The 14,466-nt window shown below is 35.5% G+C and overlaps 1 protein-coding gene across 8 annotated transcripts in view; it reads left to right on the plus strand.

Annotated features, from left to right (window-relative positions):
- JAKMIP1 (janus kinase and microtubule interacting protein 1) overlaps positions 1 to 14,466 on the plus strand; it is a 151,278-nt gene that overhangs the window by 65,465 nt on the left and 71,347 nt on the right. For 7 of the 8 annotated variants that reach the window (XM_068679882.1, XM_068679886.1, XM_068679881.1 and 4 more), the window contains 2 exons: positions 3,358 to 3,632; positions 13,882 to 14,376. In XM_068679882.1, the coding sequence (XP_068535983.1) occupies positions 3,504 to 3,632; positions 13,882 to 14,376 (624 nt within the window). In that variant the 5' untranslated portion in view covers positions 3,358 to 3,503. Of the gene's footprint in view, positions 1 to 505; positions 971 to 3,357; positions 3,633 to 13,881; positions 14,377 to 14,466 lie in introns of those variants that run through there. The other variant, XM_068679884.1, reaches the window with a different exon arrangement.

A 14,466-nucleotide genomic window follows, 5' to 3' on the forward strand; every position in this document is an offset into this window, starting at 1 on the left:
AAGTTCACCTTCCAGAAATCTTATTCAATCTGAATAACATTGTTCCCAATTGAATCAAGGCTAGAATGCTGAGTTTGGGATGACAAATATAACAGAAATTGAGTCATAATTTCTTAACCATGTGAAATATTGGTTCACATACTTGGTTCATGTGTGAAATACTGGCTTTCATGTACTAGTCCCCCATACTGTTGAATAGTTGATTCAAATCCAATCAAGTTTATTTCTTTTGCTGTTCTTTATTTTGAATTACAAGTGTCCCTTTACCTATCAGGTATTTGGTATATTCCAGAGACTGCTGAAAAGGTGACTTGTGACTTACAGGCCATTAGTCTTCTCTCTCTCTCTCCCTCTTCTCTTGAAATGATAGCATATATTCAAAAGTTCTTAAGATTTGCAATAAGTGTGTAGCACTCAACAGCACTGAAAGTGGTTATTTGTATTCATACAGTGATTGAAGGACTGTGGTGGATGTATTGTGAGTTAATAAGTATGTTATATGAAGCTTCTGAGTCAGTAAAATACAAATTTTATCAGAGTAGAATGTTTCTTCCTTCCTTTTTCTTGCTGTGCTTACAAGTTTAATATTTTCTGTCCTTAGAGTCATGCAAACAGTAAGCACAACTAGTCAAATAGCACAGAATCCTGGTACTCACTGTTCGGGATGCATCTTGTTCAGAAGCCAAGATGCATCCTCTTCTGCAGCAACCCTTATATATCTGGACTTGGTGCCTTTGTCAGTTAAGAGGGGCTTTGTGATTCCATAGTTTCTGCTTTTGAAATAGATAGGTTGGAAGATGCATATAAAGAAGAGTAAAAATGGAAATATTTCTGTGCCCAGCACCACTGGTTGTTTTTGTTTTGCTTTGTTTTCCTTCAAAGTTTACCAGAGACGTAGGTGATTTTCTTCAGGTCAGAATTACACACCATCAAAACTTCACAGAGAGACCACCTACTGAGGTGCATAAGTGTAAGTTTTGATGTTCGTGTTGCACCTGTAGATGTTTTTGTATAGCACGTGATATGCTAGGGAACATAGTACAATCAGGGGAGCTTACTGTTACTGAACAAGATGTACATGGCAATTTCAAACCTCTTTTTCTGTTCTCTGGATGTCAGTTTTAGCCACATCAAACAAAGTTACCTCACATTCTCATTATATCATTTAAATATTCTTTATGTCAAACTGTAACTGAGATGGGGGCAGATGGAAGGATCTAATGAGGTTAAAATTCCTGAAGCCAAACCGGCAAGGGACACGTCTGGTTTCCTTAATTAATGATCTACTGAACTAAGGAATATATGATCTGGCTGCATTAAGAATTTTGTTTTAATAAGGACTGCAGGAATAATTCCTGGATAGTATCTGAGTAACCCAGATAGCTTTTGAGATAAGGAACCATTCCTTCACCATTCCGAATGGTTAATGATTATTAGATAGTGGATTGCACATCTATGCTATCTTAGATTTTCTTTAAAGGTTGGCCAAGGAAATAGCAGTAGAAACTGATTTTGAAGTCCAATTTTCCATAAAGTTAATGATTTTGGATGAAGTATATTGATTAAAAAGTCTTTAGTTAGCATAATAGAAACTACAGATTAATAACATGAAATTCCTTTATTAAGAATGATACTTCTGCAAGTTTCTTCTATGCACTGAAGAGTTCTTGTTTCAAGTTACTGTAAGAATATTGCTATTTTATTATTCTTGATTTACCAATTATATATGAAATAACAGTATGAGTGCTTATTTGTTTTGTAATGTAATTTTGATATATAAATAAAATTAAAGTTTAATTCAATTCCCCATTTTTCATTAATTATGTATTCTAAATGCTTGATATAAGAATTTAAGGAACAGATTAAGTTTTATTGTGTGTGATAAACTGATTATTAAGTTTGGAAGGGAAGTCATCTAATATTACAAAGCAGAACAGTGGTTTCACCTGTTACATTACAAAATAATTGGTATAGTTGGTCTTTTATCAACTGTTTTTTAACAGATAACAGAACTCAGTGGAAATCATAGAATCATTAAATGTTGTCAAACTAAAGAGGTGGCCTCCTTAGTTCTGTTCCCTTTTCACCTGACTTGACCGAGATATTATTGACCAAGATATTATTATATATGGATATTATTGACCAAGATATTATTATATATATTGACCAAGATATTTAACTCCTCAGTTTTTACCAGTCTTTAAAATGAGAATAAAACTTAAGTATTTAGTTGAATCCACCAAATAGAGTGTTGGTATCCATATGAATTCTTAACCCCTTAAAATGTATTCACTAAAGAACGCACATGATTTTTATTATAGTACAATATCTAAAATAACTCCCAGGTAGTTGTAGGTGGAAAAAAGTAATTTATTGTTTGAAAGAATACTAGTAGCAATTTTCTTGGAAATATAACACCCCATTAATGTAATTCAGTGTTAAGGTAAGAATGTCTCTGCCTTATCAGGAATTCAATGATGAAAATTATGTGGATATTTAAAACAAGCAGGGGATGTAGTTTTGGAAACTAGTTAACATTGACAGCTCTTGTTGCTCAGTTTGTTCCTGTGGATCACTGAGTTCTTCTTAGAGTAGTGCTGAGATAGGGTTGGGGGGAAAGATTAAGCTTTTATAATTAACCATGAAGCAAACTAACCATGGATTTCCTGATTATTGAAATTAGAGTTCTTTGCTGCTGATATTCTCCTTGAATATAAAGCTGATTTAAATAATTTAATACTTTTTAAGCTTAGATGCATGCTAGGGAATAAAAATGAAATAAACTACCACTTTAATGTTTTGATTAGGCTATTTCAAACTATCAACCCTGAATGTATGCAATTCATACACACACAAGCATGTATATTTAATTATTTTAAAATGTTTGTCTAACTTTGTAATACTTTTTCCATATATCCTGATGTGAGACTCCTCGATAATTTTGAGTAATTCCGTGTAACTGATAAATAAATGTGAAAAGTGGGTACTTCTTACTATAGGAAGTAAACTATTCCTGCTGAAACACCACTTGGCTCAATTAATTTATGACTTTCTCAGTGCCTCTTGATAATCCTGTATGTGGTTCAAATTGGGTCCTGAATAAGATATGATTTATGTTTATATGCTAGAATCATCAAAAAGTTTTATTTCTGTGAGCATACGATGGGAATGGATAAGATGAAATATTATGTAACTTCTTTTCTCATCTATTGCTTTCTGAGTCTAGTACACTATGCAATATAGTGTATACTACAAGGTATATAGTTCAGTGTGCTTTAAAACAGGATGTTAAGTCTGATGCTTGATTCTGCTTAATGGTGCAGTCTAATTCTGTTCCTACTACTTTGTTTCTTTCAGGACATGAGGAACAGCACACACAATGGCAGAGATTTATGTGAAAGATTTTATTGAACACTGCATGATTCTTAAATGCTAAAAGCAGAAGGCACTAGCTGGTAGCTCAGTGTGGAGCAAAAGTTTTATTTGAAACTTCAAAAATAATTATGTCAAAGAAAAGTCGTTCCAAAGGAGAGAAGTCCGATATGGATACTGAAGCACTGCAAGCTGCTAATGAGGAGCTACGAACTAAACTAACCAACATCCAGATAGAATTTCAGCAGGAAAAAAGCAAGGTATGTGCATATGGTTTGTGATGTTTATAAAACTTTATATTTACTTTTTATTTACTTTTATGTATCTCTGTAGCATTTTGAAATATGGTAAGCCAATAAGGTAATTTCTATTTTATAAGTAAATTAATTTCAATTAGTGCATTTGACTTTGCACAATACAGTTCTGGAGATGAATCCATGTAGAGATCGATTTATCTGTTTTTTCTTGGTGATACTATATTTCTAAGAGTTTCAAGGACTTGCCAGTAGAACAAGTATGCACTAAAAATGTGTTCACTTTGTACGAAATAGCTTTGTTCTGTACTTGATTCTTTATATCAGTGTAAAATTTGGAACATCTTTGGAACACCTGAAAAATAATACTCCAGTATGTTCAAGTTTATTTAACAGCCTTATGTGATACTCAGCTTTGAATGGTGTTATTTTTCTTATTTTATTTCATTTTATTATTTCATAAAACAAACAAATAAACCTGTGAATAGAATCTTCAGAATTTATTTCTCAGAGAGGAAAAAATAAACAATAAAGCCTTAATTCTTGGCTGAAAGTAATGGGTTCAGCATGTATCAGAGAAACTACATTTATTGAAAAATGGAAATTTCTGGTAACTTAGAATTTTTTTCTGTTGCACAGACTAAAGCAAAAGGTCTTAGGATGATACAATTTATACAATGGAAATTTGAGGATTCTGATGTTATTTTATTTTGTTTCCTACTGTTGCTTTGATTGCCTTTTAGACTGCAGAGGCTATGAACTTCTGTCTGTCTCATCCTTTCTTCCTGTCTCTTAGGGGTCACCAGTATTGATGAGTGAAGAGAAAATCCAGTTATGTTGGTATTAGCTTCCTCATCTAACAACTTCTACTCTTCTTTCATATTATGTGAATAAACTATAGTACAAGAGCAGGGCAGACTCCTTCTGCTTCCTAAAACATCACTACATGAAATTTACCAGTGGCTGAAACCCTCTAAAATTGAATTTATAAGCTCATATATTATATTGTATTAGTGTCTTTTTTAATTTATTTATTATCTGCTTCTGTTTGGGAAGAGAATTGAAAGTGCTGGTACTTTTGGCTAGTCATTTCTTTTGTTTAGTTATTTTGTTCTGTATCACTTTTTATGTAGAAATGCAGAATTTGAATTTTATCTCCTTTTAATTACCTTAGAAAGAGCACAAAAATTATATAGTTATAATTTTTGGACACAGGACAGAAGAATGAATTAATCTTGAGTGTTCACACTGAAGACTACACAAACACTAAAAAGAGTTTAATCCTGGTATGCTTCAAAGTTTGATGCTTTAATAGTGTCAAGTTTAACTCTCATTCAACGAAGATTGAAGGATAGCTTTCAAAACACTACCACTCTTCTTCTAAAACTAGTCTGCTTATTTACTTATATCCATTCTAGCAACAGTTTCTTTAGTTTGGTTACTTGTTAATCTTTTTATGGTTTGATAATTTTGCATTTTTGAGTATTGAAGTTATTATATATACACATACTGTATACTGAATGTACGATATGCTCTATAGTAAGTTCTGCTGCATGAATGCATTTCTGGGAGGAGGGGGGAAGTGCTATCTTCAACCTCTTCTGCGTCTGTTCTGTGATGTTTGTTGTAAATCATTTGACTGGAATTGAGGCCATAAAGCTTCTTTCTCAGCATCAGGGCAACAGCTATCTGTGTACATGTTGGCTGTGTAAGATTGTGAAGGCCTGATTGACAAGATGATTAAATTATAGCTACAGAGATTTTACCTCTTTAGATTGCAACTTAAAAATGAGTAACAAAACCAACAGAAATTACAGTTTAGTATCAGAGTAGTAAAAACACTGTGCCTAGAGGATTCTAAATAAATTAAATGGCTTTATTGACACAGAGGTAAGAGGGAATGTATTAAAGCTGCGAAAAAGACATTTCTGTGGCCTGTGGGATATAAACTGTATTAGGAAAGGTAACAAACTCTTGTGGGGCTAATTCATTTAATTTTATTCTCCTAGATTATTTTCTCCCTCATGTATATTCATTTATTAATGAATTATCTGAGAAGAAACTTTCTAATTAATGAGAGACATCACAAATGGAAATTAGTTGTAATATATTTCTGTGTGCAAAGTACTGGTGTTGGTTGGTTTTGGTTTTGTTGTTGTGTGATTTTTATTTTTTTTATTTTTTTTTTGGGGGGGGGGGGTTATCCAAGAGACGTCAAAGACTTTGTGAATGTTTTCCAAATTCATTTTATTTCATTTATTGTTGAGACTGTCCAAGAAATTTCTCCTGTAAAACTGTTCCCCGCCATGTTTATACAATGCCTGATCTAAAAGTGATGTGCTTGCAGTTCTCTGAATATGTACTGCTGTGGCTCTTGCTGTTCATGTTTTGGTCATCTGGCATAAGAGCAGCTGGATTGTACAAAAATTGTAGTTACTTTAATATGAATGGAGACAGGACTCAACCTATCTGAACATTAAAGTCCTGTGCAGTAAGCACAAGGAGATGCAGTGAATAAGCATCGTGTTGGTAGCCAGACTCAGGAAAATGTGAATCAGTTCAGTGGTTAAGTGCCTATGCTGAGATCCATGAACATTTAGAGAAGAATATTATCAAGTCCTCAGCATTTGACTGTACATTTTATAGAGTTGTAATAACAAAATGGTATTCTGCACACAGAAATATGTTAAGTCTAATTTCCATTTGTAACGTCTCTCATCAATTAGAAAGTTTCTCCTCAGATAAATCATTAATATACACGTATACATGAGGGAGAAAATAGTTTAGGAGAATTAAATTAAATGAATTAGCCCCACCAGAATTTGTTACCTTTCCTAATACAGTTTATGTCCCACAGGCTGCAGAGCTAGAATAAATGAGACATTTCAACCCAGTTGTCTCTGTGCTACCACAATTTCACAACTTGTTTTTGTAAGTCTTTATGCTTTTCCCCAGATTTCTTAGCTTTTTTTTTTTTTTTTTTTTTCATCTTTGATGTCAGATACTGAATCTCTGTGTAACAGAGATTTAATGTAAGTTCTGAAAACTCTATTTTCAATATGTGAAATTAAAAAACAAAACAAAACAAAAAGACAGTGGCATATGATTCTGGCAAAACATCTGTATGTGCTGAGGATTAAAAAAGTAACGGGAAAGAGTTATGGTTACTACATATGGAAGAATTCATACAGATTTTGATTTGAGAATCCAGACAAACTGAATGTACATAAATGAATGTTACCATCTTCAATGTATAGAAAAACAAATAAACTTACTGAACTGTAAAGCGCCTCATGAACAACAAGGAGGTAGTAGGGGGTTATAATTGGCAATCGTCTTGGGGCAGGGAAATGGCAGAAGTATTGGTATGTCAATGTGTAAAGGTTTTTCCAGTTAAAGTCAAAGGGCATTTGAATTCAGCTCTGTATTCTTGATGTATAAATTCAAATTCTTAATATTTAATAAAACCACTAAAATTTGAAAATCTGGGACATCTGTCAAACATAGTAAGTAACAGAAAGTTATTAGGAATAAATGTGATAGTGTTACTTCAATTAGAGTTCAAAATTAGTAAAGGACTGAATATGCTAGACATGATAATGTAATTTCTAGTCCCAGTAAAACAGATATTAGAGCAGAGTAAGACATCGATAGACAGATATTAAACAATGATTATACTTAAATTGGAAGAATCAACAAGAAAGTATCATAACTATGGTTATGATACTGTTATGTTGGAAGATGTTGACAGAAAATGCGGTGCAAGGCATCCTTAAAAAAGTCAGATGTTACAATGTGATCCACAAGAAAATTCTATTTAAAATGCTAGTGGGGCCTATGTAATTAAAATTTGTCAAATTATATATATAAGCTATTTTGATCTGAAATAAGAGGACAGTCACTGCAGCCTTCAGAAGTTTCTAGAGGATTCCACCAATACAGAACAGGAAAATATCTTCAGATATGAGTAGAAACACATTTTCTATAATATTGTCACATAATCTTGAGAGTTGAGGTTAAAAGATTATCAGAAGTGGAAAATCTTTAGGCAAGAAAGATTACAATAGAAATGTAAGATGGATATATATATATATATGTATATTAATTTATTTTAAAGAGTTACTGCTGAAAACAAATATGCCAGAACTGGATGATTACAAAAGTGGACAGAATAAAGAGTGAAAACAAGTTTGTTTGTTTTTTGCTATGGAGAAAGAACAATGAGTAAGAAAGAAGCAGCAGAGGCAGGTGGACAGAAAAAGTGGTATTGGGCAGGTAGATAACTTAGATATATATCTTTTATATCTTATATAACTAGAAGTGAGAAAAGCTGTTACTTTGTGAAGGTGCGATGCAATGGTGCAATCAGGAAGGAAGCCAGAAGAGTTCCTAGGCTGTGGACTGATGTGAAAATCTGTAACCTCCAATAAAGAGATTAAATCAGGCCTGTGAATTCTCCGGTAGTCTTTCACTATATTGCTTAATTTTCAGGCATCTACATTACAAGCTTAATATTCCACTGAAAAGTTATCCAATCCTAAAAAATACAGATTTTTAGCTTGTTTTATTCCCCAAAATTGTTTTAAATTTATTTTTAGCACAGAATTTTTGCAATCTAATTGGTAGATACTTTATCCTGTGACACACAAACCAATTGTGTGAATTGTTATGAATTTCCCACGCTGAGTATTTTCATCATCTCTTCATTCTGAAACTAGCCTGTTGCCAAGTCATTTTCTCTTGCTCTAAGATTCATTGGAATGCCATGTCACTTCCAAGAAGGAGCTTCAGGTGTCCAGCAGTTGTAAATCACCCAGTGCCCAAGGCTGTATGAGTAGGCTCTGATGCAAAGACCAAAGCGAGAGTTTGTGTTAGAGGGGATGGTGATTGCAGCTGACGGTGCTGTTCAGCTTCCCTATGTGATAGTGTGTGGAGTGCCTCACAGAGGCAGAGCTTTTGGGGTTGCTTTGCACTTCCCCTCCTTATCCTTGGATTCCGTACTGGAATAGATGTATTAAAGTTGTTCCAAACAGGTGTCCTCAATGAATCTTCTAGACTTGCCTCCCACCCCACCTCCAAGTACATTGCTGATGTGAATGGGTATTATGCAGAGATTGCAAAGCTGATCACTCTTCAGTTTCAATAGCGGCCTTCTGTAGGTTATAACTAGCCCCCTTGGTAAAGATTAGACAGGCAAAGCTAATTCAGCAGATGGTGACATCTACGGTTTCAATATGGCTGATGTGGATGCAAAAAAACTTTTCCTGAAGAGCTTTTCAAGTGGTCTAGCAACAGTTCATTGATGTTCAAATGCTTGGTTAGACACCTTGACCCTTCTGGTGAGGTAGGAAGATTGCTATGAAGGCAACAATAGTTTCCTTTTCTAGCCGGCTGCAGAATGGAAGGTATATACGGAGAAGATGTTCTTTGCTACCTCGAAAAGCAGAAAAGAAGGAGGAAAAAGAATTGTGCATGATGAACTTACCAAATGTAGAATTTCAGAAGCATATGGCAAATTCACTTGATATTTCTGTTTATACAACCTCTTAATGCTATGTTTTTCCAATTTAATTTAGAGTAGATAGCCTTGGCTCTGAATTTGGAGCAATGAAAGCTTGTGTTACCTGCATTGTGGAGAGATGACGGTTCAGAGCAGTTTGCAGATACTCAGGATTATTCAAGATCAGGCCCGGAACAAAGTATTTCTATTAAATATTGTTAAGATTCTTGAGATGATCTTGGCTAGAGCAGGTTTGAGGTGCATTGGTTACCATTGGATTTATGTGTACCCAGTTGTACCAAAGAGTTCTTATTTTACTGTTTTTGTTCTTTTGTGGTTTTGTGTGTTTTTTGTTTGTTTGTTTTGTTTTGTCTCATCATGCCACTGGAATCCATACTAAAAATGTTTTCTTCCCTACACACTTTCCAAAATGACACATTTGTATTACCATATTCTGTTGCAGAGAAGAAAGTTTTTAAGATGTTGCTGTAGATATTGCTGCAATTCAGTTAAGCCGTGTTTAGTCACACAGTAGGATAATTTGTCAACTTTTTTATTTCTTGTCCTTTTACCTACAGTTAGTTGATCTCTAACACAAAAGATAAATTCAAGGCAAATATTTAAGAGAAACAGAATGAGATGCTGAATGCTTTTTCAAATATCAGTTTGTATCAGACTATGTGACCCTTGTTTTAAATGTAAAAATGTTTTGAGGAATCTTTCTGGTGATGGTAGAATCCCTGTAGAGTTAATCTACTGTGTATGAATCTGCTCAGTGTGTGTTTGCAGAGAAGTTTTAGAGGGACTTTAAAATTGCATAAATAGCTGATAGGGGGAGTAAAGATGGAGCCAGACACTCTCAGTAGTGCCCTGAAATCCTGCATGAATTTGTTTGCTTATTGGCTTCATTTCCTGGTTATGCTTGATATTGTTCCTGTGAACAGAACAGCTTTCTCATTAAAAAATAATAATATAAAAAAAAGGAATGCCGGAAACTAAAGAGAGACAAATTGTGTTTAAGTTCATTTTGAAACTGAGAGTAAGGTATATGGGAAAATGCCATATTACTGTTTTCATTCCATTGGTTGCTCTGGAAGCAAGAAGTGTAGAGATTTGCATATTGTGAGGGAGAGAGAGACAGAGGGAGAGAAGTTCATAGCTTTCAGGGAAGACTGAACAGATAGATCTGTCTGTCTTCTCTGATAAGAAGCAATAACAAGAAAAGACTTTTTAAAGACCTTGAAAATTAGGATGCATCTGTTTTACTGGGTCATGAAGAGTGATATGCATTTAATGTGCCATGTAAAATCCAGTGATTTTAGAAGGACTGTTATTCTTTTTGTTTACATTGCTCTTGCTAAAACTTTGTAAGTGAAATGACTGGATGATACGTGATGATACTCAGTTACTTTGAGTAGTTTAATGTGTGCTGTCACAGACAGCAACAATCCATATAGACATTGGCATGCATTCAGAGCAAGATGAAAACCACTGAGCAAACATACCATTTCGTGTAAACCAGTACTCCTCCAAAATTTTGGAATCAGTTTCTCACATATTAAAATGCTTTTATGAAGTAACAATCAATAACGTGTTAGATTGAAAACTGCCTTTTAGTTGCATACTTAATGTACAGTATAACTAATTTTAAATTACTGTAGTTCTGGAGAAGTACTAACTTTGTTTATAATTGCCATTATACAATTTGCTTTCCTGTGTAATTGTTCGTGGGTTTCATTTCTCAATTTCATTGCAATTTTCTTTACTCATCAGTAAAGAAATAACTAATATATTTAAGTCACTGTGAGTGTTGGTTCATTTGAAAATTTGACTATAAATTCATCCACTTGTGATAGTAGATAAGCTTAGCTTTGTTTTATATTGAATTGGGTACCCTAATGCAAGCACTGAAAATTAGTGTTATTGACCATAGGAATGGAACTGGATGTTATAAAATAAAATACGGGTATCTAAAGAAGATAATTTCCAGTAGCTAGATTTACCATTTGGGGTTGATTTTTTTTTATTATTATTTTTATTTTTTCATAAAGAATTATCATCTGAATCATCTAGTAATAGTAAAACAGTACCTGTGCAATAATATCCAGGTCTGACAGTGCCTGATTCAGAAGTGTTACCTTTTCCACATCTGTAATTATAGTGCTGTCCCAGCTGGTGTTTAGTCCACAGTGTATCTACATGAAAATGTAGATATCTTCCCTCCCTATCTTGTTCCAATAAATAAAAATAATGAAACCTTCTAAATGTTTCCTGAAGTGGTATTACTGCTTATATTTTAACCCTTTACTTTTCTTTGGACTCAAAAGGTTATAGTATAGTAAATAGAGTTACATCAGGCTGGTGGGGTTCGTTAGTGGAGTTCCACAGTGCTCCATTTTAGAGCCAGTCTCCTCAATGGTTTCATAAGTGACTCGGATGTAGGATGTAAAGGTATACTGAGTAAGTTTGTGGATGACACTAAATTGAGAGGAGCTGCTGACTCCATTAAGGATAGAGAGGCCAGGAGGGCCAACCATATCTTGGGGTGCATCAGGCACAGCACTACCAGCTGGTCAAGAGAAAGGATTGTCCCACACTGCTTCGTGCTGGTGCAGCCTGACCATGAGTACTGTGTGCAGTTTGGAGCACCACAGCATAAGAAGGACATAAAACTATTAGAGTGCGTCCAAAGGAGGGCTACAAAGATGGAGAAGGAGCTAGAGGGGAAGACGTATAAGGAGTAGCTGAGGTCCCTTGGTGTGTTCAGCCCAGAGCAGAGCAGGCCAAGGGGAGTCCTCATGGAGGCCTGCAGCTCCCTCACGAGGGGAGCGGAGCAGCAGGCACTGAGCTCTGCTCTCTGGGGACAGCAACAGGACCAGAGGGAACGGCATGGAGCTGGGACAGGGGAGGGTCAGGCTGGGTGTTAGGAAAAGGTTCTGCACCCACAGGGCAATTGGGCACTGGGACAGGCTCCCCAGGGCAATGGTTATCACATCGAGCCTGCTGAAGTTCAAGTGTTTGGACAATGCTGTCACACATAAGGTCTGATTTTGGGGTGGCTCTGTGTGTAGCCAAGAGTCAGACTTGATGATCCTTGTGGGTCCCTTCCAACTCAGGATATTCTTTGATTCTATGACTGCAGAATGTAGACCTGTGAAAAAATAAATCATATTAATTATTCCTTAACATTAAATGTTAGTCTGAATATTAATAGAGGTCTCCCCTCCATATTGCATTAAAATCTGAGGCAAGTTGCAACTTTACCATAGTTTAGCATAAATGAAATCCATTGTGTGACTACAGATCCTAGCTGTGTATAACAGAGATGCAAGCAGTCTAGGAATACTGCAGCAGTGCCTAACATCCAGCTGCTCAGTAACCTCATTTTACCATGAAGCACTACGTAGTTTATATTTTTGTATTGCCACTCAAGGTTAAAATACAAATGTTTGAAATCTCTGCTTCTCTGCTTCTCTCTGACTTCCCTTAAGAGTAGCAGAACATGTGTGGAGCTCATATTTTGGCTGACACTCCTATAGGGGTTGTAGGTGATATTATTACTGACATTATGTGTGATTGGATAAATTATACACTTTCTGGTATATTACAATAAAGAAGCAAGTCTTTCTCTCTCTCTCTCTTTTTTTTTTTTTTTTTTTTCCTCCCCTTATATATTAATGTCTAATCCCACCTGGAAAAAGCATTGCTTCACGTGCAGCCTGCATCATTTTATAATGAGATTTCATCACAGTGGGTATTACTATAAAGGACTATAAGACTTCTCCCCCAGCCCTTAGAGTCACTGGTCTACATTTTCTGAGGTGTCTGGGACTCTGAATACATCGTTTTTGGGGTGTCTGATCTGAAACCCCTTGAGTAGACTTGATTATTTTCAGAAGAACAATTAATTTGGTTTATCCAGTACGGACATTCCCATTAAAGTGGTTACGAAATTAGGAAATACAAAATCAACTTCATTTTATTTTCCCTCTACTTACCCCCTCCCCAATGTTTCTACTAATAATAATCCACCTTTTTAATACAATTTTTTCTTTCTGATACTTTAAGGTAAGGTCCTATTATCCTCCTCATCTTATTAGCAGGAAGTATCTTAGGTCAAGTAGTGGATTCGGGTGTAGGGATTTGGGACTAAAATCCCTAAGACAGTATGTGTGTGTAAATTAGATAAATCAGTCTATGCCTGGTTGGGGATCTCATCTGTAACACAGTGGTACGGCTTCTTAGCTACAGAAGGATGTTGTGGGAATAAAATAATTAAGTGTATGTAAAGATCCAAGTCACTATGAGGATCCTTGAAGTATGGCCCTTTGAATATTAGAAGGTTTTCTAGCATTTCCTTCACAGCATAAATATGAACACTTCTGTCTCTGCTTCTTTTTCTCTCACCTTGTTGGGCACAATAGAGGGATTGTGGATAAGAGTAATCTGGGGTGGTTGATGGAGGAAATAAGGACAGGGTTGGATGCTGCTTGGTTTTATTTTATCCCCTAATACTTTGAGATCTCGTTGCCAGTAACACATCTGCACAGCAGATTCCTTTGCACACACAGGAACAAGCATAGCCTTTTTCAAGCTCTAGTTCTCTAGCTGTTTACTGAACAGAGAAATTTCAGGTATGCGGTCTTTGCTTTTCAATATTCAGGATAAGTTTTTAAGGTTTAAGACAAAGCTCCCTTGATGACTTTTAAAGGTGTAGAGGTACTTGCTAATCAATATTTTATATTGATGTTCCAGGTGGGTAAATTGAGAGAGAAAATCCAAGAGGTTAAGCAAGAAAGGGAGCAGGAGCAGCACAAACACACTGCCTATGTTTCTGAACTGAAAGCTAAGCTCCATGAAGAGAAAATGAAGGAGCTTCAGAGTGTCAGAGAGCTACTGATTCGGCAGCATGAGCAGGAAGTAGCAAGAATGGTGAAAATCAAAGATGGTGAAATTCAGCGTTTGCAGTCAACAGTCAATGTCCTGCGGGACGGGGCAGCTGACAAAGTGAAGACAGCACTGCTAAGTGAAGCAAAAGAGGAGGCTCGGAAGGCGTTTGACAGTGAACGAATGAAGTTGCAACAGGAGATCTTGGAGCTGAAATCTGGTAAAAAGCAGCTTGAGGAAGCTTTGAACAACATTATGCAGGCAGATAAAATGAAAGCTGCTGATCTGCGCATGGCTTATCAGTCCCATCAGGATGAGATTAATAGAATAAAACGTGAATGTGAGAGAGATATCCGCAGGCTGGTAAGTTCATTAAGTTGTACATGCTTATGGCAGTTTATGGCAGTGTTCAATATATTGCTTTATCTACCCACAAACAAATATCTAACTTGT

Source organism: Anas acuta, chromosome 4, assembly GCF_963932015.1.
Source record: "Anas acuta chromosome 4, bAnaAcu1.1, whole genome shotgun sequence".
In the NCBI taxonomy this organism is placed as follows: domain Eukaryota; kingdom Metazoa; phylum Chordata; class Aves; order Anseriformes; family Anatidae; genus Anas; species Anas acuta.